General features: G+C 31.9%; 1 protein-coding gene across 1 annotated transcript; it reads right to left on the bottom strand.

The window, feature by feature from the left end:
- Window positions 1–415: 415 nt before the first annotated feature.
- scat (VPS54 subunit of GARP complex scat) lies at window positions 416–25,811 on the bottom strand. Its single transcript, XM_074183798.1, has 6 exons — window positions 24,624–25,811; window positions 20,428–20,640; window positions 14,046–14,208; window positions 10,016–10,492; window positions 4,107–4,711; window positions 416–866 (listed from the first exon to the last, which is right to left on the bottom strand). Exons 1-6 carry the CDS (start codon window positions 25,389–25,391, stop codon window positions 657–659), a joined length of 2,436 nt encoding a protein of 811 aa, XP_074039899.1. The 5' UTR covers window positions 25,392–25,811; the 3' UTR covers window positions 416–656.
- Between the last annotated feature and the right edge of the window lie 260 nt (window positions 25,812–26,071).

Below are 26,071 nucleotides of genomic sequence, written 5' to 3' on the forward strand. Positions count from 1 at the left end.
TTCACATATTTTATGTTCGAATTTGAAATTGAGAAAGTGGTATTACTAAACTTTCAAATAAACAGAAGAGAACAATCAAGATACGAAAGTATCCCAACAATTTTCTATTTTCTCATCCTACTTTTGACAAAAATGTGACTACTTCAATTTCATATTTTTTGTTTCTGAATTCAATTTTCCTTTTTAATTGTCACATTTTCAAACAACTGAACCTCCACCTTTCAACATTATCAACCCCATTTAGACAAACAAAAAACACATTATGAGGAAGGTTGTGCATATATGACTTAGTGTCAAAAAATCAAATGTTCCCAATTTCCAACAATATATGATTTTAGAGATGTAAATGAAACATCTATGAAAATGAGAAAACTGTCCTGCGGGACATTATAACACTGAAAAAATACAATATCTAAATATTTAAATCGGTGATTAATTAATTTAAAACAAATAAAAATAATACGGTTCACATCATAGATTGTTCCATCATGTAGACATGGTTGAGCCCTATTGGTATTCTTAAAAATCTCAGGCTTACATGAGTACCTTTTTCGAGGTAGAATATCAGCTATAAATAACTAGATCAGTACTGTTTCACAGAGCATTTCAGATATCAGAAATCTTTTAAAATTTCAGAAATTTTTCAGTTAAATTCATCATCTCGTCCAAATATCATCCATGGCCTTATCAGACAAATATTTTTCAGGCAAAGCTCTAAGTGTTTTCATAGTTTCCAAATAAAAAATTATTTCAGTAGTAACTACACCGTGTTGGGGTCCTCCATTATTTTTTATGTTCATCCTTGCCAGATGATCCCTTATTCGAGTTTTGAAATTTTTGTGAACTACTTCATAGATGTCGTTAACCTGAAAAATGTATATATTTAAAATATCATCCTTGGAATATAATCAATTAAAGCTGTAAACAATATTTTAACTACTTATATCTAGGAGAGATACTTATGTTGTGAATTGGGTTTATATGAAATATGCCTCCCTTATATGGTCACCCAAATACAATATCCACATACACAAAATCGAGTCTATACAAAGAGGCTTCATGAAATATATTATTACAAGCTAGAAGGAGTTTACCCTGAACAAGGCATCAACAACAGAATACTACTGAATAAATTTAATATATTATCCTCTCAAAACCGAAGCACCTACTACTCTATAATTTTCATTTATAAACTAGTGAATAATCTGATTGACTGTCCCGAACTACTCTCCCACTTCAACTTTCATGTTCCACGAATTAATTCTAGAAATGAACTGACTTTTTATCTACCAAATTCTAGAACAAACATACTACTCAAGTCACCAGTTGTTGCAATGAGCAAACTCTACAATCAACTCTGTTAAAATCTCGACATTTATTATGAACCTATTGGTCAAGTTAAGAACCATGTTAAGAAACTTTTACAAATACATGAGCCTAACTTGGAAGTTACTTTACCATGTGAGCTTATTACTACCACTGTAATACAGCTGAATTATGTTTTTTGTAATACACCTAAAATATGTTTTTACTTGTTAGCTCTACATGTGACTTATGGTTTTTTTTCAATTACTCATCTAATTTTTTGCTTAACTCTCCTAATTGTTTCATTTATTTGTTTTTTTTGTTTACTCTTCAGGTGTTTCTAGTTGATAAATTAGTATTGTATTCATGTATATGCGTATGGATATATATATATATATATATATATATATATATATATATATATATATATATATATATATATATATATACAGAGTGTCCCTGGACTTCCTCTTTTCCTCTCGGGAATGTATAGATGGGGTCAAAATATCACCAGTACTTCATATAACTTTTTTTCCTAAAAGTCTTCGTAACCAAGTTACGGGCCCTCGAAGTTACAAAATGAAAAATGTTTTTCTTTGATAACTTTTCAAGTGAATATTCAAAATCATCCAAATTTTGGTAATTGACTAAACAAATGAATTCCGTCGATGAGCTTTCATGCAGGAGTCAGTTGTTTTGCTACAAAGTCAGGAACGGACTACCCCCGATGGTCCACACCCCAAAACTTTTAAATGACAGATATTTTTGACTGTTTCACATGGTCTACTTATTGAAAAACTGATAGTGTACAATTTCAGCTACGAAAGCATTGAACTAATAAAAAGTTATCTGTCCAATAGAGAACAAACAGTAGGAATAGGAAATGTGTTGTCAACAAGTAGATGCATTTCAACAGGGGTTCCACAAGGTTCTATCTTGGGACCTCTGCTCTTTCTAATCTTTATCAACGATTTACCCTATGAAGAAACATTTACCTCTTTCATCCTCTATGCTGATGACACAACCCTATTAACTACCTCCAAAACTATGACCAATGTTGTGAATAGATCGAGTGAAGCACAGACAAAAGCAGAAAAATGGTTCGATGCAAATAAACTTTTTATTAACAAAAGTAAAACACAAAATATGATCTTTACATTAAAAAACACTAATGATTACGAAAACTCATTGAAAAGTGCGAAATTCCTAGGTGTGTATCTTGATCCAAAATTGAAATGGGATGAACATATCAACTATACAGCAAAGAAATTACAAAAAAATTTATATGTACTTAGAAACTTATTAATATGTGTATCTAATGTGACACTACGAGCTGCATATTTTGCTTTATGTCATTCACTCATAACTTATGCCATTATTGCATGGGGGCACGCTGCGGAAAGGCATAGAATTTTCAGGTTACAAAGAAAGGCAATTAGAATTATAGATGGAGTTTATTATAAAGATGATTGTAGAACATCTTTTATAACACTGAGTATTTTAACATTCCCATCATTATACATATTAGAAAATTTACTCTATATAAAATCGCATATACCTCAATATGAATAATTTGAAAATAGACACGAATACGACACTAGAAATAAAAAAGATATTACCTTTATTACATGTCGCCTTAAAAAAGGCCAAAATGGACTGAAGTACTGGGCTGTGAAATTTTATAATAAACTTCACGAGGAAACAAAAAAATTAACTACTAGCGAATTCAAACGTAAAATAAAAGAGTTTTTAGTATCTAAAGCTTACTACAGTATAGATGAATTTTTATAGGATGACCTTAGTATATAAATACACAAGACGAATCATGATAATATTTTTATATTGTATTCACCTTTAAATGTAGTTTCGTGAAATTATTTAAGATTGTTTTAGTGTGTAATTTTAATATAATGTTGATAAGCTTATTTTATGTTGTATCTTTGTTTGACTTGTGTGAATACTGTAAGTATATTAACACCAATAAAGTATCTATCTATCTATCTATCGAGGGCTGTAATATAAAAAGGACATAATAAATATATATACATATATATATATATATATAAAACATAATAACGGATAAAACAGAATACCTGTGCTATGTGAGAATATTCAATTTGGAAATTTCAATTTCGAAAGAAGTCTTCAACATCAAAATGACAACTTTTTGATGTTGAAGACTTCTTTCGAAATTGAAATTTCCAAATTGAATATTCTCACATAGCACAGGTATTCTGTTTTATCCGTTATTATGTTTTATATATATATATATATATATATATATATATATATATATATATTTATTATGTCCTTTTTATATTACAGCCCTCGATAAAGCTAATACACATTAGCGAAAGCTCGGGCAGCTAAAAAGAGTAAACATTTATTCTAATCAGACCGAATCCCCGAAAAACTACTATTCTATATATACATACGGTCGTTACACTATCAATTATATATATATATATATATATATATATATATATATATATATATATATATATATATATATATGAACCATGGATGTAATAGTCCTTTATCTTGAGTTCTAACAAAGAACATTGATTCGAGATAAAAATGTTGGATAACCTATACGTAAAATAATATAAAAAACAAAAATTTTGAAAAATATTAAAAGAGGAGCTGGTTCTGGGGACTTCTGAAGATTGCCTGTGACTAATGTATAATGTATATAACTAAAAGATTGATAAAACACCAGGAATACAATTTAGTAACAGAGGTATGTGATTGTTTCAAATTTAATCTAAAATTACTAGGTAGACACAAAAACTAAATCTCACCTGTTCCTCAGGCAGCACTGCACTCACAGCTTCATGCAACTTTGTCAGATGTCTTGAAATATTTCTGAACTGCTTTGAAGGCACAGGTGGTTTAGCATCCCACTCGTTCAACTGATCTCCCAACAACGTATTCATGATCGATAATACTTTAGTTTCCAACTGTTGAATATGGTGGCCAATATCTTTCTCCACAACATCAAAGCTACTAAGGGCATCACTTGTCAATGCAGAAAAATGGGAACGTAGATGTGGTATCATCCACATGATCAATTGCAAGGACCGTGAAGCAAGCGCGAGATTGGTAGAAGTTATTGTCTTGAGACCTGCCGTTTGCAGCGCCCCTGCTCCAAGCACTAACTGACACGAGCGTGAGTTGAACGTTCGTAGCAATTCTGAGAGATTACGAGCAATAACAGGAGATAAAAGTTGTAGGTTATAGGCACAAACACAATACTCACTAACAAGTCGGATCAAAATTAAAACCGTACCGATGGTATGGTAATGCTGTGATCCAACTTTGAGATTATGTGACGGTTTAGAATCATATCTGTGTGAGGTTAAGTCATCCTCCGTCAAAGAAGGCGGTAATGTTTTGATTGTTTCACCTGGAACATGAAAGAAATATTTCAGTGACATATAGAAGAAGAGTTTTATTTTTTATGTTAACCGCAAGATTCATTCACAAATCAATATAGCATTTAAAATTGTTTACTTTTGTTATCTTCTATCCAAAGATGATATTATAAAAAATTTTCATCCAAATCTGTTAAATATGTTTTTTCGTTAATTAGCAGTCACCTCCCTATGAACAACCCTCAAATGTCGAAATATGTGCGAGCTATGGATTAACAAGGTCTTGCCTTTTAACGCGCGATTCTAAGCACAATTAGGAGGAAAATAATTCATGAACTATATATATTATATAAAGTTGAGATTCTTAGCGACTGGAGAAATGTATAGTAAAATGGATTAACAGGGTCTCTCAGTCAAAAATTCTACTTTGCCAAGCTTTCGCTTCTAATGGAAAGCTTCTTCAGATAGAATAACTTCACATAAAAGTGATATAAAGCTTAATAAGAAATCATGTGCATTAGCGCAACATTCTATAGAAACAGGACATAAACCAAATTACTCTTATATCAAAGTTTTACATACAGAAAAAAATATTACCAAACGCCTTTTTCCAGAAATGGTTGAAATTAATAAGTCTTCTGATTGTATGAATAAGAGAACTGACATTGATAATCTCAGCAGTATATACAGTAACTTATTGCAACTACACAAAAAAACAAAAGGATAATAATGAAAATTGTATCAATCAACTCTCCCTTTAGAGTCGAAGATTTTATCAAATCATCATGCCCATTGAAAAATGACATTTATGTGAAGATATGACATTTTGTCAAACAAAAAATCCATTAATGTTTAACTTTCTTTCGTTGGTTTATGTGTTCAATTCATTTGAACATATAATTTGAAGCTTTATAACTTCTATTTAATTATCTGCGAGCGCTTTCGACAGCTGGCCGTACTGTCATCATCTAGGCTCTACTCAAACTGAACGTGTCATCCTGTTGTATGTCCTTTTATACGGTCCGAACACCTCAATGCAGGTACTCCAAGTACTTTAGGTAAATTTGCCGGTATTTGTATTATATAAGGTACTATTTATTCTTTGTGTTGGATCTTCTCTAGGTTTACTGTTTCTAGGAGTGTGTATTGATTTGTTTAATATATTGAATGTTAGGTCTTGTTGTGTTTTGATTGGTACTTGTTCCTCGATAAGTGATTTTTGAATGTTAAATTTATGGAGGTTTCAGTTTTCCCAATTCCCAAATGTCCATGCGGTTTCCCTTATTGATTTTATAAGTTTTATGTTCTCTGGAGGGAAGAAATTGTGTTTGTTTTGAATGGCGTGTGTTGCGAGGTTTGATTAATATACTATTGTGTTCCTCGTACCTTTGGATCAGTTTTTTCTTGGTTTGGCTGATATAGAATTTGTTGCAGTCCAAGCATTGTATACTGTATATTCCGTTTTGGTTTTTGTCTTCTTCTTTTTCATAGTTGCTTTTTTTTGAAACTATGAAAAAAAAAAGAAGACAAAAACCAAAACGGGATATACAGTATACAATGCTCAGACTGCAACAAATTCTATATCGGCCAAACCACCAAGAAAAAACTGATCCAAAGGTATGAAGAACACAAAAAGGCATAGATGTACCCAATAGTATATAAATGAAACCTCGCAACACACGCCATACAAAACAAACATAATTTCCCCCCACCAGAAAACATAAAACTCATAAAACAAGTCAAAAAGGGAAACCGCATCGACATTTGGGGAAACTTAAACATCCATAAATTTAACAGTTACAAATCACTTATCGAGGAACAAGTACAAATCAAAATACAAGAAGACCTAACATTCAATATATTAAACAAATCAATACACACTCCTAGAAACAGTAAACTTAGAGAAGATCCAACACAAAGAATAAATAGTACCTGATGTAATCAAAATACCGGCAAATTTACCTAAAGTACTTGGAGTACCTGCATTGAGGCGTTCAGACCGTATAAAAAGACAGGACAGGATGACACGTTCAGTTTGAGTAGACACTAGATGTTGACAGTATGACCAGCTGTCGAGAGCGCTCGCAGATAATTAAATAGAAGTTAATAAGCTTCAAATCCTTTTTGTGACTTACATTCAATATAATATTAAAATACTGAAAAAATACTGAAAATTAGTTGCATCATTTAGTTGCATCATCATTTGTCTGCAACAAACTCAATTCCGCATATTACTCAATCAAACAATTGAAAAACACTCTAGATAATTTTAGATTGATGAATGTCTATTTTTCTATGGCTTATTCTCACATCAGCTTTAATATCATTTCTTGGGGATGTGCAAGGGAATTTCCACGAGTTTTTGTTGCTCAGAAAAGATTGCTGAGACTAATTTTTAATATAGATTTTCAAGATAGTTGTAGACCAATTTTCTTAAGAGAGGGCCTATTGACGGCACCTTCTTTATTTATCTTGAAGTGTGTCACTTTTGCCCGTAACAATATAACTGAATTTGTCACAAATGCAGATATACATGGTAGAGACACCCGTCATGGGAAACTGTTAAGAACCCCCTCACACAAAACGGCTCACTTTAGATGCTCCCCACTATTTAATGCAACAAACTGTTATAATAACTTGCCGGCATCTATTAGGAAAATCGAGTCAGATAAACTTTGTAAAATTGAGGTGAAGAAACTTCTCTTACAGAAGTGTTACTACAGTCTTGAGGAATTCTTGCACGACACTTTTTCATGACATACTTCTATGTTGTGAAAGTTTGTGGACGTGAACCATATTTATTTTTTTGTATTGTTCAACTTCTGTAGTTTTATTTTTGTTTTTTAATTATGACTTAGCACATGTACTCAATGTACCAAAGTGTCAAATAAATAAATAAATAAATATATATATATATATATATATATATATATATATATATATATATATATATATATATATATATATATATATTTTATATATATATGACAAAGTATGATGAGCTGTTTTCTCAGGTTACTCTCCGTGTTCTGTGTTTTTATCCTCAAAAGGATTATTTTCACAAATTCTGGATACTAGATGATTTTTTTATCCTTCTTGTATTTAAGGAGAAATCTATAAATTTGCCTCAAAATGTTAAGATATGTTCTCTTGTTCATGCAATATTCTTCTTTATTGATGTGGGGCATTTCTAAAAATGTTCTTTTAGTTAAGTTGGTTTCTCTATCCAAAATTTCTGTGTTCTCAAAATCCATTCTGTGATCTTACATGTTGACGTGTTCACTCAATGCGCAAGAATTAACGCTTCCTTTGTAGTTGCTTTTGTGTGAAGTTATGCGACTGATAAGAAGTCTAGAAGTCTTTCAATGTATGTATTGGAACAAGTCATACATGAAATAGTTGTGACATTTCTTACGGAAATTATAATGTGATTGTTTCGGAATATATAAATCAATTTTGCTGTAAGTTCTTGAATATAAGGTAATGATTCATAAATAAAGGGCTGTACTTATCAAGTCTATTTTGAGAAGTTGGAGAAACTGTTCTTTCACAGAAAATTAGTCTATTCACTAAAAATTTAGGATAAATATTTTGGATCAGAATTTTACTCTAATCAGACAAACTTTTGTTTTGTAAACTGGGGTGAGTAATTCTAATAATTAGTTTTTTAATGTTTTTATCAAATTGATCTTCATTTTATTCGAATAATAAGAACAATAATTGATAAATCTATTACTAGACATAGGTTTTCTATATCATTCTGGGATGTTGAACATTCTTGAAATGAAACACCAAATTTCCAAAGGCACCCTCATCCTCATCAATCACTGTATGTCCAACACATACTTCCTCTTCCAAGGTACCTTCTACAAGTAAGTAAAGGGCGCCCCCATGGATTCTCCTCTTTCACCAGTCTTTGCAAATCTTTTTATGGGAGACTTCGAAACCAAAGCTATTGACACGTTCGACCACAAATCCTCTTGCTGGTTCAGGTACGTAGATAACGTTTTCGTCATATGGCCCCATGGCCATATGACCATCATCATCCAGCACATCCAGCATAAACCAACTCCGTCTTGAATTCTCTCGTCCACAGATCTATCGAACTCACAGACCGCCATAACAAACCACAAGAGCTGGCTCAACTCAAATCAGTTCTCCTTCAAAATGGATTCACAGACCATCAAATTGACAGATCCATTCACAGTCAACAATCAAATTTCCACATTCCTCCGTTCCCCCAAGGACAAAATTGTCAATGAATCCCAGGGTATATATGAAATTTCATGCACCGATTGCGATAGAACATATGTACGCCAGAACATTAACATTAACAGATTGTTACAGAAATTTTGAAACAGCCTAATGGAGGTCTGCAGATTATAATATGAATTTTTGCATAATCATGGACAAAGATAGCAACCCATCCATGCAGAAATTACTCTTCAGAATAACCAGATAATAAATTATAATTTTCTATACTGACTGACTGAATTCATTTATCAACCATTCTTCTGTAGAACACAGGCAATGTACCGTGAAATTAGTTTTCATACTGAGTATGAAAACACTTGAGGAATCTATTGTATAGTGAAACACGTGTTGCAGTTTTGTAAACTTTCCAGTAAAAATCTGGCAATGAAGTCTTGAATAAGATATGAATTTTCATCATGTGTCGGCCAATTCCATCATATATTTTATTATAACTTCTTGGTCTCAATCTACCTACTCCTTAGGTATCATCACTGGTCTTCGCAAGTACCTCAACTTGCCTACTCCCTAGTGGGAACGAATCCTCGCTTCTCAAATTCGAGTATTTGCATGGGTATCTCATAAACGATGTGAGATAGAGAACAGGTAGAATTGTGGTAAAGTTGACTACTATGGAGAAAAACCGAAAATTTAAAAATTCTATTCTTTACTGTATCTTCTTTATTTGCAAACATATTGAAAATGTTTGGCATTGGAACTTTCATTGAACTATCAGAATATTGGGACAGACCGTATTTTTTCAGCATTTTTTTTAATGGTAATATTTATATAATATTAACATAAAGTTTTTCTGAGAGTTTCGATAATTTGATGATTATCAAATAAATTATTATTTTTTCATTGATAATCAGTCGAAAGAAACAAATTCTTATTCTCCTTATGTACCACAATGTGTTGGTACCTAAAACTTCTAATATTTCCGTCATACAATCTCTAGAAGCTAATGTTCTGCCTCATTTCGGCTCTCTATATTCAATCAGGAATAAAAAAAATTGACTGGTATTGACCTCAAATTGTAAACCAATTGATCCTTCAAAATATACATATATATATACAGAACTCACCTAAAGCTAAAGTATCGACTAGAATTTGAATCTCAGCAGGCACATCAACTACTTTCCACCTCTCGGCGTCCAACAGCAACTGCAATTTGTTCTTTCGTTGACTGTGGAACTTGTGAACATAATTACCAGCTTGAATTTTGAATGCTGCTTTTAGAGCTGCACTCTGCCTTCCACATACATTTTCACATGATTCTGTGAAACTTTCCACGATATTTGATAGTTCAGTTACTTGGGAGGCATTTACGGATTGCTTGTCAGATTGTGTACTCACTAATGAAGCTAGCCGTTCATTGCAATAGTCGCATACTGAAGTCAAGAGATCTTTGAGTTTTATCTCTACTCTATTGTAGTCTTCTAATGACAGGAAATTATCAGTTCTAGATGTCAAATCTGGATTGGGAGGATGAAGTCCCGCACTAATCGCAGTGGTTTCTTTGATAACATCGTGAACGGCTTTCACTCTATCAATAAGTTTACCTGGGGAAACAAAAAAAATTTCAATGTTAGTCAACGTTATTCATGAAATTGGTTATCGTACTATATGGTCATTTTTGTACCAAAGTAAAGTTTGGATTATTTCAGAGACTGAGAGATATATGTTCAATGTCATAAAATACAAATATGTTTTTCCATTAACCAGCTGTCACACCCCTTCAAACGACATCCCTCAGAAATAGAAACTTGTACGAACTAAGGACTAACGAGGTTTTACCTTTTAACGTTTGAGTAGAGCCATGATAATGATAACACAAGCAGCTGTCGAAAGCGCTCGCATATAATTAAATAGGAGTTAGAAAGCTTCAAATTCTTTCTGTAACTTATAATAATAATAATAGCTTCATTGTCCAACAGTTACCCATTTACAGGACAATATAAAATTTAATTAACAATACTTAACCATAAACGAAAAATAAAATGAACAAAAATTATATTAATAACAGGATGAATCTTCAGGAACTGCATTGATAAGGAACAAATACAAATCAAAACACAACAAGACCAAACATTCAATACACTCCACAGAACAACACATTCCTAGAAAAAACGGACCTAGAGAAACACCAACACAATTACTTATTACTTGATGTAACCCAAGTACAGGCAAATTCAAAGAGACATCTGGATGAAAGAAGAGGACAAATATCTGCACTGAGGCGTTCTAACCGTATAAAAGAACTAACAAGAAGATAAAACGTTCAGTTTGAGTAGAACCATGAAAATGATAGCACAGCTTGCTATCGAAAGCGCTCGCATATAATAATTAGAAGTTATTGAAGCTTCAAATCCTTTTTGTGGTCCTATTGGTCGGTAGTATCGACTAAATGAAATTAATTTCTGCTTTTCATAGTGGGAAATTTTGCTACAAATCTTCCAAATCAAAGTCGTTGCACAGGTGCCTGATTATTTTACTTCAGCTTTCTGCGAGGCATTAGCCGGGTTAATTGTTGTTTTTCCATACCTATAAAGTCGTAGGTCTGCATGAGAGGCAAGAGGTAAGGTGCCTCAGGTGCACTTGTGCACCATTTTCCATTTGAAATAATTGTCGCCGCAAGACAAAATGCTTAGGGCTTTTGTGTTTGAGGTTTTCAGTATCACTACTTTTCGGGTTTGAAGGCAGTCAATTTTTGGCGTTTCGCTGGCGCGAGTGACTAGCTTCCTCAGAGGTTTATACATCCTGAGTTAATATCTCCGATGACTGGATATTATGGATGCGTAACGCGTATTTATGTTGACTCTTCAGGTAGTTTGGTGTGCTGATACCTGTACCTGAATATATTATTACTCTTTATTAGCAAATAAATCTCTTCATAGTACAGTCAGTCACTTATAAAATACAAAACAATAAAAAATATATATAAAATTAGAGACAAGTCACATTTTAAAAAAAAGAAACTAGAAAACAAGACGAATTATTAATGACAATTACTTAAAATATATTCACTACATTTTTTTTAATGAATTTAATGAATCACAGTTTTTTCATGACTTGGCAAATTATTAAATGCAATCAGACCAGAACTATAAAACGAGCCACAACCTATATGTTCTTTGTTGATATAAAAATTTTCTATTCTATTTCTAGTGGAGTGTGTTGAACTGTCCTTATGTTTTATCATAATTGTTGAATCTAATACACCTGCTGTCATCTGTTATCATTACATGCAATCTGTCTTAAGTTAATTTGTGTTCTGTCATATTTCGATAGTTGGGAAGAAGCAGAAAAATATGTTTTTGTTTTTTGAGTGCTATGGCAACATGAGAGTAGTATAATGAAGTTGCATTGTACGACAGACGGTAAAAGTTTGATTGCTTATTTATTTCGATTCATTCTTTAATAAAACCAATCACATTTTGAAGTTGTGTCTATTTAAAAGTAAAAAACCAAACAGTGTGTGTATGAATACTACTTGTGTAGGTTAACTGATCGCTCAGATAATTTGGCAACATATTGTGTTTAATTTTAAATATAAATATTAGCATATTCAGTGTTATCCTTTGTTTAGCGAACATAAGAGACAGTGTTTCCAACATGTATTCCATAGATGTGCGTTTATTACAACTTAATATTGCCCTCATGGATCTGTTTTGAAACTTCTGTAGTCTATTTAGATTTTCATTGCTCACAAAATAGAGTAATGTACTGCAATAGTCAAAGTGGGGTGCTATTATTGCTTTATAAATTGTTAATTTTGCATATTCACTTATTTTATTTTTCAATCTATATAAAAGATGAATTTTCGTGGCTATTTTCTTCTGAATATAACGACAGTGCCCATCAAGATTCAGTTCTTGATCTAATACCACTCCCAGATATTTAAAAGTTGTTACCCTTTCAATGATGACATTATCAATATAAAGATTCAATGACAGCTGTTCATCTTGCAGTTGTCTTAAACGATATTTGCTACCTATTAACATGCATTTTGTTTTATCAACATTTAACTTGAGGCCATTGTCACATAACCACTCGTTTATATTTAATAGTTCCTCATTCAAACATTCTGAGATTTCATTAGTTGTCCCATAACAGTACAACATAGTGTCGTCGGCAAACAGTTTTATCTTACACTTTTTAAAATGTATCACAATGTCATTTATGTACAGCAAGAATAGCAGTGGACCCAATACTGACCCTTGAGGGACCCCAGAAATTACATTTAAAGTACTGGATGTCACTCGATTATATTTAACTAGCTGCTTCCGATATGTGAGGTAATTTGTGAACCATTTTAATACTTTATAATCTAGTCCATACTTATTTTATTTTATTAGGTGTATTGCGTAGAGCGTGTTGACTCAGATAGTTTGGTGTGCTTATACCTGTACTAGGTAAATTGTCAATAACATTCATCGACCCTTTTCTACCTTCCGTCATGCTGTTTGCTATTCTGGAACTTCTTAGAATAGGATTCCATATTCAGTTGAGGTTCACAGCCGTGATAATTTACCTAATCTAGGTACAGTTATTAATACACCTAACTACCTGAATCAACATGAACTCGCTTTATGCAATTTACCTAATCCAGGTACAGGTATTAATTAGCTCACCAAACTACCTGACAACATAAATACGCCTTATGCAGCCGTAATATCCAGTCATCGGAGATTACTCAAGATGTAGAAACCTCTGGAGTACCCAACCACTCGCGCCAGCAAAACGTCAGTAAGAAATTCCAAAAATCGATGGCCTTCAAATAAAAAAAATAGTGATACTGTAGGTAACGTTCTATATATTGAAAGCTGAATATAATTTCATTTAGCCGAGATGACCACCTACAGACCAGTTTCGGAATACTAGCTCCTCTTCAGTGCCGGGTGGGTCATTTCAGATGGAGTGAACTATATACTTAAAATATAAGTAACACCATGTTAGGAATCACACGTTAAAAGGTAAGACCTCGTTAGTCCTTAGCTCGCACAAGTTTCTCAACTTCTGAGAGTTGTCGTTTGTATGGGGGCGACAGCTGATTAACGGCAAAACAGATTTTAAACAGATTTTTTTTAACTGATTTCTCGCTTGTTCACTTACACAATGCTCTGCTTGCCAATTTTAAGACTTTCAACCAATGAGCAGCATCCATACTTGGAGCAATTTCTCCAGACCCTGTAAGTTCATTCAGTTCATCCTCTGCATCTGCTAACTGCTCGATCATCAATTGTTTCAAAAGTGCTTGAGCAGCTGTGATAGCTTCCTACAAAATTACAATTAATGTAAATGTCATGGTCAACTGTAAATCATTAAAGTGTTTCTTCAGGTACAATTAAAAGAGGACTTTTAATCTCTGAAAAATCAACACAAGAAGTTAGGATGTTTCTCGCATTGCTTTCTAATTTATACACATCACATCAAGAAATAATTTTACTTTCGACCACATTGTAGCGTTATCATTGTAGGTTATCATACTATTATTTTCTTGAATTATTTGAATGAATTTGAATGAAGTCACACCTCATACAGGACACCATTCGAACACTTTTGGGTATGATTAGTTGTCAGCTCCGAATTTATGCAAAATTTTGAATTTATTACTTTTCATTTGTCCTGTGAAATAAGGGTCTTTTTTTAATTTCCTGAATACCTTTTATATATACAGGGCTATTCAAATTCGTTTCTGTACATGGGGATCTCGTAAACGATAAGAGATGGAGTGTCGTTTAAATTGTGGCAAAGTTGCATATTTTAGAGACCTATTCAATAATGTAAAAAAATCGAATATAGCTCTTTTGGTTCTGGGGATATACAGGAAAATCCAAAAATTCCCAAATTATTTTTTTTCCTATATCTTCTTTATTCGCAGACATAATGAAAATCTGTTCACATTTTGCTATTAAATTATTTGAATGAATTTAAATGAAGTCACACCTCATACAGGACACCATTCGAACACTTTTGGGTATAGTTAGTTGTCAGCTCCGAATTTATGCAAAATTTTGAATTTATTACTTTTCATTTGTCCTGTGAAATGAGTGTCTTTTTTTAATTTCCTGAATACCTTTTATATATACAGGGCTATTCAAATTCGTTTCTGTACATGGGGATCTCGTAAACGATAAGAGATGGAGTGTCGTTTAAATTGTGGCAAAGTTGCATATTTTAGAGACCTATTCAATGATGTAAAAAAATCGAATATAGCTCTTTTGGTTCTGGGGATATACAGGAAAATCCAAAAATTCCCAAAGTATTTTTTTGCCTATATCTTCTTTATTCGCAGACATAATGAAAATCTGTTCACATTTTGCTATTGGCACTTGATGTGGACTATCAGAATATGTCCATGAATTTTTTATAAAGGGTGTCATCTGACTTGGGCCACCCCCATCTTTAGGGGTGGCCCAAAGATGGGGGTGGTATTTTTTGTATCGTCGACGTTCACTTCATACTGAGAAATCAAATTAAATTTTATATTTCGGGGTGTTTGGGTAATATTTGATTATAATTGTGTGAAAACACAATAGCAACTTTCACGTCTCCCTATGTACCATAGAGTTTTTAGAGAGTTTTTTTTTTATTTTTAGACACCTATTCATATTTTTTCATATTTCCATTGCTCTCATTTCTACGATGAACTTCGAATAAGAAAACCTTTTATGACTATCTGAAACATATCTACAACAAAAATATATTATATCTGTTTTGATGAGCAGAAAAAGAAATGATAGCAATAATAACATCCAAAACCAACACTATAATTGTGATGAAAATTGAAATGAAATAATTTATACACCCCAAAAAATTAATGGTGCAATAAATGTTCAGATTGGAGTCCTTCCATTTCGAGACAAAGATTGGGCCAATATAATGGCCTGCAAGATCACCAGATCTTACTATTTTGGACTATTTTCTATGGGGGACATTGAAAAATAGAATTTACACTGGCAGAGAGATAGAAAATGTGGAAGACTCGAGATTGAGGATTTTGAATGATTTCGCAACAATGCAGCAAATAAGTGTGTTAAGGGCAATAAATAATTTGGAAAACCAAGTTCAAAAATATGTCAAAATGGAAGGACTCCAATTCCAACATTCATGGCGCCATTAATTTTTTGTATATATAAATTACTTCGTTTCAATTTTCATTACAATTACCTATAGTGTTCATTTCGGATGTTATTATTGCTAACATTTTTTGTTTCTGCTTATTAAAACACATATAATATATTTTTGATATAGATATGTTTCAGATAATCATTAAAGGTTTTCCTACTCGAAGTTCATTGTAGAAAACGCTCAGAGCAATAAAAAAAAATGAATAGGTACCTAAAAATGAAAAAAAAAAATCTCGAAAAACTCTACAGTACATAGGGAGACCTGAAAGTTGGTATTATGTTTTTATTCAACTCAGTCAACTAATTTCCAGGTCTGTAATTCAAAAGGGAATAATTCACACAATTATAATCAAATATTACTCAAACACCCCGAAATATAAAATTTCATTTTATTTCTCAGTATGAAGTGAACGTCATATAAAAAATACAACAAAAAATACTGGTCCGTATTTAAAAATTCGAAGATGGGGGTGGACCAAGTCAAATGACACCCTGTATAAAAAATTCATGAACATATTCCGATAGCCCACATCAAGTGACAATAGCAAAATGTGAACAGATTTTCAATATGTCTGCATATTATGTCTGTATATCCCCAGAATCAAAAGAGCATATTCAATTTTTTTTACATCATTGAATAGGTCTGTAAAATACGCAACTTTGCCACAATTTAACCGACACTCTATCTCTTATCGTTTACGAGATCCCCATGTACAGAAACGAATTTGAATAGCCCTGCATATATGGTGGAATTGGCCGATACTTGATACAAACCCATAACTAACATATTCAAAAAAATACTTACTGTGAGATTTTCACTAAACAGCTTTACAAAAACGCAACACAGGTGTCGCCATATAATGGCTAAAGAGACACGCCCGAAGAAGCCATTGTATGGTGAAACAAGTGTTGCGTTTTTGTTAAACTGTTTAGCGAAAATCTCACAATAAAGTGTTTTTTTTTTAATACATTACCCTTTATATTTACGAAGTCTTCATTATAATCAAATCAATTATCATTTCAGATTCAATTAAATCTATTATCAAATTTTCTTTCGACTTCATTCCATTGCACGAGTTGACATCGTTTCGACGTCGCCCGTTTTCTTCCTGTTGAATAGATTGTCTTTTCAACCAAGCACGATTCTTTTCAAGAAGGTTTCAGTTCGAGAAGGGAGATGTGCTAAAGTGGTTGTGGAGGGACAGTTTTTTGATTTGAATTCTTATACCTGTTGAAGTTGATGATTGCCCTTCCTGAATTAGGTGGAAATAATATTCTGGCTATGTTGTAAATTAGCTCTGGAAATTTCAGTTTTTTACCTAATCAAACCACAAGGTGCCCGGTTTTTTAATAGAGGTAAGTCTTTGAGAAACCCCAGAAATTAGATAATTCTCTAGATAGCTCTTTTTCTGTTAGTTTTGTTTATAATAAAATTATATTATAATAACTTATAATATAATTTCAACTTATGTTATTTTGAACCAAAATACTTTATTTAAATTTCTCTATCAAAATAATATAATGTTCAATACAATTATTTAAAAAAAATCATGATTATGATAAAATGCTGTGAGCTGATGGAAAGTACTATGGGTAAGCATTTTTCATCCAATATGTGATCTAATCTTGCAAAATTGAGTTCTCAGTCTTCCTCAAAATATCTTTGAGTTCCATATAACAGGGGCCTTTGCCTGATTATAACTTAAATATACAGGTATGCATTTCAATTGTTTACTATTTATGTTTTTACTTAATGACCAAAGTCCACAGAATAAATGGTTGCTACTTGTATTTCCAAAAAGTTGGATGGCTCCCACTTCATTGTTGATTTGAATTTGATGAAAAGAATTTGACGAACCCATAGTGCTTTCCGGCTAAAAGTTGCTCTTCGCAAATAAATATGCAACAGATTATCGAATAGTCAATTAATTGCTGCTACAACATATAAAGTATACTTGCAAAAATATTAATATTGCACAAAGAAGAATAACTGTTTATATATCAATGTATATCTTAAATGCACAAATAATTCAATATTCAAGAGAATTTTTCATATTCAAATATTTGTAGAGGGGTATAAGTTTCTTATTTACAAGATATATGCACTGTATCTTTATATTATCAAACTCAGTTTGATTTTTTTAAATCGTGCTTTATTATCCAAAAATCCTTATTGACAAAGCTAGGGAAACTTTATTAGGTCAACAGTGTTGAAGTTTTCAAAAAATATTAAAATTATGATATACAGTGAACAATCATTATAGGGTTAAAAAATGTACACACATGAATACACATAAATAAAATAATATATAAACCATTTCAGATAATAAATAAATAAATAGATCATTACATATATGTAAGCTTCTGAAATACTTAGAGGTAATATACATCATTCTAATATTCCTTTAAGTCATAGTAGGCTTTTTGCAGAAGTACTCCTTTAACTAATTTTCTGATTTTTTTTTATTTGTTGATGCCCTTAAGCTGGGGCCGCACTGCAGGAAGGTTGGTAGGATGGTGGATAGCTGCCTGGCGAACATCCTACTATTTATAAACGTGAGTAACAGATCGACGGTAGCCGCAGTGGCCCCCCACTACCATCTAACCTCCAGAAACCATCCGAAGGTACGCTAGGCGTTTAACCAACCTAATCAGTCGTGTTTGATATTTCAGCTGGGTAGCCTAGCTATGGAAGAAAACGTAATAAGTTCTGTGCACAAAAAAAGGGCAATTTGGGACCCAGCAGACTCATTAAGGAAAAATGTGTGTTTCTTCAAGAGTTTACTTCCATATATGCGGGAATTAAGCCCAGATCATAGTCTGAGTCCGTGGGAAAATTCAAGACGTTATCTTGAATGAATATGAAAAAATAAATTTGTCTGTGGAAACCCCTCAATTTGGCCACGAGTATGATAGTCGTACCCAGTAGTCATCATTGTCAAATACTATTGATGTTTCATGCTTCTTGACGGAACAACAATCATTAGATTCGTATGGTGGAACATCTCCAACTCAACATCAAGATCCTTTTTTTCATAATATGTAACTCTTTTCTTTAACGCTTATGTTCTAATGTTTAGTTTCAATGATTTTGTTTATTTATTAAAGAGAGGCATGGTTGTTACTTTTCCGCTATCAGTTAGATACTGGCTTCATTTCACTACGTCCAGGATGCATTGCCTCTCCACCATCCACCTTTACCATCCACCCTCCAAGCGACCATCTAGCATCCTGCAGTGCGGCCCCGGGTTTATAGCACATTGGAAGGTGGTTGTATGTTTTCTTGCTCTCGTATATTAAAAAAAAAATTGTTATTGCTGATTTTGGGATTGGCAAGGGTAAATTTCGACTTCGTCTGTCATTATTTGTTGCTGAGTTGGAGTATTTTTTGTGAATTAGGCAAACGGTTTCTAAAAGGAATAAACAAGCTACAGTAAACATTTTCTGACTGATGTGTGATTTGTGATTTTGCCTTACATATGTATATGACAGCCCTTTTTTGTAGAACGAATACTGAATTTAGTAGTTGCTGACTACAAAAGGCAATTCCATATCTCAAGTGCGACTCTATCAAGGAATGAAATGATTTATCAATGGCCTCAACAAGAATATTTGAAGCGTATTCTGGGAGATTTTCCAAAATTTTAACTGATATTTCATCGTAACCAGATTATGTTTTGTTCTTTATTTCATTTATAGTTTGCTTCAGTTCGTATATGTCTGTATCAAATAGGTGAAAGTTATCTGGAATATTTATATTTTTCATGGATTGTCGGTTGTAATTCTGATGTTATTTTTTGTGCTATCGTACAGTAGAATTTGTTCAACACGTTAGGATCTATATTCGCATTAGTAGGCAATATCACGTAATTTATTTATTATAGCCCAGTTATCTTTTGCTTTATTTTTAGCCTTGTATAGTTTCTCTTCAAATATCGGTGTTTGGCAAGCTTTATTAGTTTTCTATGAATCGTTCTGTATGTATTGAAATACTCGTATGATATGAAAATTTCATCAGTTATGAATTTTTTAATAGTATGTAGTGATCTCAAGTTTATTGCCGATTTTTTTATACCTTGGGTTATCCAGAGCTGTTATTTGGAAAATAACATGGTTCGTCCTCTCTTAGCCAGTGTTCAGTGAGAAGAATGAAATCTGGCATATTCTGTGATTCAAGATAAATCAAGAGTTCATAAGTTTTGTTTCTTACTGATTGGATATTAAGTAATAATTAAGAGAGGGTAGTTTTGATATTGGCACATTGTTTTTTGGTTCTACTTTTCTTCCCAGTTGGTAAATTTAAGCATGCTCCAGTTCGCTCTGAAGCATTCACGTAATTTTTTCATATTATCTCACCTTCTCACCTTTTTATATGTTTCCAAGAACTGAAGATGATTCTGTCTGAGAAGACCTGCCACTAAGCTAACAAGCCGTTCTTGTTCCAAAACACCTTCATTTGACTCTAGTGGACGATGAAGATCTGCAGCTGCATATCGTTCAAACTCTGTGCTAAGCATTTTATCTATTAGTTTTAGCATTTCCTTCAGTTGTGAGGGTAGATGCCTTAAGCTTGTTACCTTCAAAATAATAAATAGTTGCTAATAACCAGAAATGTATCTATGTATATTATCTGAAATATGTATGGCTTGATGACTGAAAAGATATAATTGTTTGTTGAATAATGGATAGGTGGGTTTTTTGAATTTTTGATTTGTTACTTTAAAATTGGTTTTAATAATAATCTTTACATGATACTGTTTACATTCAGAAATGCAAGTCAGGAATAACTTCAATATATGGAAACTACTCAAAAACCACTTTTGAAAATATAAAAACTTAAAAGGAAAAGTTAACACGATTTTGTAATGAAAATCTACTCAGTGAAGAAGCTGTGTTTTTTGTAAAAAATTAATAAAATAAATTTTTTATGGCTATAATTGATTTAGACCATTACAAAATAACCATGCAAAAAAAAATACGCTGAATCATTATAAACAAAAAAAAATGCTCCAAAGCAAAAATTTTAAACTTATGGAATATAACATTTTGTAATCGCTTGAACTTCGTGTACGAAGGATACAAGTATAAGTTGAGATAATTTCTAGAAAAAGGAAACGACGATATCAGCTAAAAAACGTATTTTTAATCAAAATTTTAGTTTTTATGAGAAATATGAACACCGTTTTCATGTTCATTTTAACTGGTTAATTGCTGTAAAACTCTGTAAATGCTGTCTAGCCTTTGAATTTTTCATCTTTTTTATGCGTTGAGGGAAATAATCATTATTTCTCTCCATTTTCATTTTTTCAGATTACAGACATTTCACTTACTTATTTCTTCTTATATATTTTTCATTACTTTAACTTTCAAATTAACTCATCCAAATATTTCAGTGAGTTATTTTTGGTATTCCATTGATTTAATTTATTTTTGATTTTACGTCTTTTTCTTTGAACCTCTAACATTCCACAAACAAAATCCCAAAGACTTATTAATGTGCCTAGCAAGTGAACACTTATTTTGTACAACTAAAATATTCAAAATTAATAATAAAATATAAGATACAGAAAAGCAAAATGACAATGAACGAGACATTTGTTTAGGTTTTTATAGTCAGAACTAATGAAATTCACCACGAAACATTGTCACCCACCTTAAAACAAAAGTATAAAATATAACATATCTCCGTTAAAGTTCAATTGAATGGAAAGGGGTATAATTTGTGGGAATCTACCAAAGAAAGGAAGGAATTTAAAAAAATTATCTCTATACAAAGATTAATAGATCATGCAAAGAAGTTACTTTCAGACACAAACTGGAAAAAACCCTCTCGAAACAGCTACTTTCATATAAACACTGAATTACACAAAAAAAAATTCTTTTGAAACAAATACTTTTATATGAATAATGAATTATACAAAAAAACACCATTCTCTATTCAGTTTGTATTCCAAACATTCGTTATAGACTTGAATCAGATATCATTCACAGAATTGCTACACAATGTAAATAAGGGTAAATGAGAGGGAAAATTTCACTTACATGGAACACAGTCATCCTCAGTGGTGGATATCCAATGTTTCGGCATAAGACACTTGTCTTATTGCCTCTTCAGCACCAATCTGAATAACATTACAAGATGAAGCACTCAATTCATTCATAAAATTATGGCTTTACGAATGAGTTTAATCTACTCATGTCATCGATGACAGTACACAATGACATTAATTCACTTATTTGATTAAATTAAATTGAATGATGAAAAAGTTTCAAGTAACAAAAGTAAGAAAAGAAATAGTGAGGATCATGAACCTTCTAAGAAGAAGACTGGGAAGCAAATGGTAGGAGGAGCCCAGATGACATACATTTCTTTGGAGAAAATGAAAAAGAATTTTGTAATTCAAGAAAAATGAGAATTGAAACTATGTTTTTATACCACTTATATTTGTAACTAAGGTTACTGCAGTAACTAAGGCTACTGCAGTTTTGTCCTACAAGGAAATTTTCCAACGCATACTATAAACATGTTTGTATTCGTTTCCTTGTAGGAAATATCTGCAGTAATGCTAGTTGCAAATACAAGTAGTATAATCATCATTTTTCATGATGATCTCATGCCAAATAGTAACGGCCATCATTTTTTTTTGTAATTCAGTCGACAGAGACGTTTCTGTAGGAGACTATAATCTGGCAAAATTCGTTGGAGACAAAAATAATTCAACAATTTTCAAATACGTTTCTGCTGTACGCAAAGTTTATAATAGCCGGCAAATAAAGATTATATTGGTATGAAATCCACAGATAAGGATAAACAAATTTTTATATTGAGTAAAAAGGATGTGTCTTTTATCAGCAAGTCATTGATTTTACGTGTATTACCTGCCCCAGTAGTACAGGAGAAAGGATAAAAAATTCCATATTTTATAATGGTAAAAAATTATTCAATCACCTACCAAATGAGATAAAAATTTTAGATAGCAAAAAACAATTCAAAAGTACCGTAAAAAAACTTCTATTGACGAATGCTTTCTACTCATTAGATGAATTCTACTGTATGAACTTTTAATGCGTGAAATTCGACTTCGTTATACATTATTATTTAATGTGTTTCAGTGATACTTATATTTTATTTATATTTATATGAACTTCATTTTATATTTACACCTCTTTGTTGTTAATATTCGTACAAAGCAAATTTTTATTGTGACAATTTTAATATTTTATGTACATGCATTGTATAATTGCACATGTTGTTGTTAAGTGTTTTAGAGTTATATATGTATATGTGTGTGTATGTGTATGTATGTATATGTGTATATGTATGTATGTGTATATATGTGTATATATGTATATAAAATTGTGATCATTTTTATTATTTTCATGTACTTATATTTCATATTTTGTTGACCAGTACGAGGATAATGTATCAAATTTCCTTTGACTCAGATGTGCGTCTATCGTAGTCCAATTATAATTATTATCACTTTTTCTACCTCACTATTTATCATATCGATATATATCTAAAGGTGATTGTTGTGTTATTTTGTTCTTTTATTTTGTAAACGACTTTGTCAATGAGAATTATGTTCTTCAGGCAATAAAGTATATTTTGATTTGATTTGATTTGATAATATATGAGTTTCCCTTACTGGTAGATATATTTGAGGCATAGACATTAAACATTTTTTTATGCAGATTGTTTTATTTCGATAATGAGGATTTTATAATTTACATTTTATATGTTTCATAACTGGACAATGGTGACATATCATTTTCAATATGTCAATAACTGGGTTGTCAATAACTGGTTTTCATTCTGAATGACATTTCATTAATAGGTAAATTAATATTATTTGTCTCATATGAGTCTTTTCCATCTCTCAACAAGAAATGAAACATTTTTTCAAAAAGATTTAAACACAGAAATATTTCCAGTTCACTCCAAAACAATATTGAAAAATTGAAAGTCAATATCTCATTTTTTATATCTCAAAACAATGCAACTGCTCTGTGAAAGTTTCAATATTTGGTCTTCGTGAACACCCAATAATCAAAAAAATTTCTTATTGGTTTTTGTTTCAACAATGTTTTTGGTTTTGGTTTGGTTTTTGGTACCAGTAATTTCCTAAATGATAATTTGAAAAACAATATTAATTTTTCCTAAAAATTTATTATTGTTCCACCAGAAATTTTTGTTTAAACAAATTATGCACTGCTAAGAGTTAATGACATAAAACAATCATAGTTTTGAAATTTCCATTTTGTTTTTAATGAGTGAGGAAGTATGTTTACTGTTTTATACTCTACATTGAAACTTTTCAAATCTCATTGATTTCATGCTCAAGTAAATTACAATCAATTGATGGATGTAGCATTACTAAGTGGTAGAAAATCATCATGAAAAATGAGAATTGAAACTTTCTGTTTTTTATGATTGTTATAAACAACTTTTATAAAAGTGATAAAAAACATAGATGTTTCAGTTCTCATTTTTCATTAATTACAATTGTAATCTGTGAAAAACATTATTACATACAACTTAATGTTTGTTTTACCTTACCCCAGCTAATTCCTTGGAAAGTACTTCCTGTGTACCAGATATCAGTTCCAAGGCTCCTACATAATCTGATGAACTCAGTAATAGCTGCAACGTAGGCTGAGTTTGTAGAACTGTTGACATCAACTTCAGTTTATCTAGCAATATTATGTAGTTTGCTTTAGATCTTGCTGAACCAATCAATCTCAAGGAATCTCTTGCAAGGGTCTTGTCAACTTTTTGTACTTTAGAACGGAGTAGTCGAACCTCATTAGTAGCAGTACCCATCTGTTCCATTATTGTGTCATGAGATGTCATTGCATGAAAGAAAGCATCAGACTTTTGTGAAACCTGTTGCGCAATTTGTTCCTCGACAATATCCAAGTAGTGACTAAGTTCATCTTGGAGTTCATGTTCAGTTTTTCTAGTATGAAATACTTCATCAAATATCTTTGGCTCACTCAGTTTAAATTTTTGACTCAAATATATATCAGGAATGCTGCTGGTATTGAAGTCAGAATGTTTCGGTTTCACTTTAGAATTGGTATTCTCCAATTTTAACTGACAATGTTTTTTATATCTCTTTCCATATTTTCGCATGTAGACATCAAAGTGGGCCCAGGTTATCTCTGGGAGAAAGGGACTTTTCTCTATGACTGTTTTTTCCACAAAAGTATCCCCCCATGTTTTCGTGAAGAAATTGGACTGTTTTCCACGATTGGGGTCCGTTAAGACAGCAGGTAAGTGTTGAGAAGCTGTGTACAAAGACCACTGCTCCTCTTCACCATTCATTATGGGGAAGTTACATACATGTACTACCTTATTTTGAAAACTTTAACTAGCGGAGACATCTTTAGATATATAAGAAAATAAAATAAGTTATGTACCACATTTTTATTATGTACACGTCTAAATACATCTAAATATAATCTAAATTGAACAGGGAATATTCTTAAAAGCGTTTTCCATTAGTAAAACCCGTGCCAATTAGTGCATAATTTATGTTCCATGAGTGAAACGAGTGTCAGTTCCATTGGAAAACCAAGACAATGAAAACTGCACTCAATGAATATTTTTCGGCACCATCTCTCAAATCCTGCGGTTTCAGTGCTTGGCGATGGCGCTTAAAGAGAAAATACAAGTGCTGATTCATTTATTTTTATTTTCTTCATCGAGTAGTGATAGATAAATTGAAATAGTACTTGAAATACCCGTGGCAAGAAATGAAAACTTTCAACACATGATAAGTTTCGGTAATGTCAAGTAAGTTGGATAAAAGTGAATGATAGATGAAGTAATGACAAAATTTAAAAAAAAGAAGCGAACCAGCTCGATTGATTGATACTTTTAGGTACAGCATGGAGACAGGAAATGATTTCTATGAACTTGAGTTTCGATTAGATATTTGATAAGACTTTGGTGAAATTTAAAAATATTTGATGAGTAATTCCGGTCACATATATTTTGGTTCG

Source organism: Leptinotarsa decemlineata, unplaced genomic scaffold (genome assembly GCF_025532065.1).
Source record: "Leptinotarsa decemlineata unplaced genomic scaffold, Ldec_3_MD MMD2_tig00026345_RagTag_RagTag, whole genome shotgun sequence".
Classification (NCBI taxonomy): Eukaryota; Metazoa; Arthropoda; class Insecta; order Coleoptera; family Chrysomelidae; genus Leptinotarsa; species Leptinotarsa decemlineata.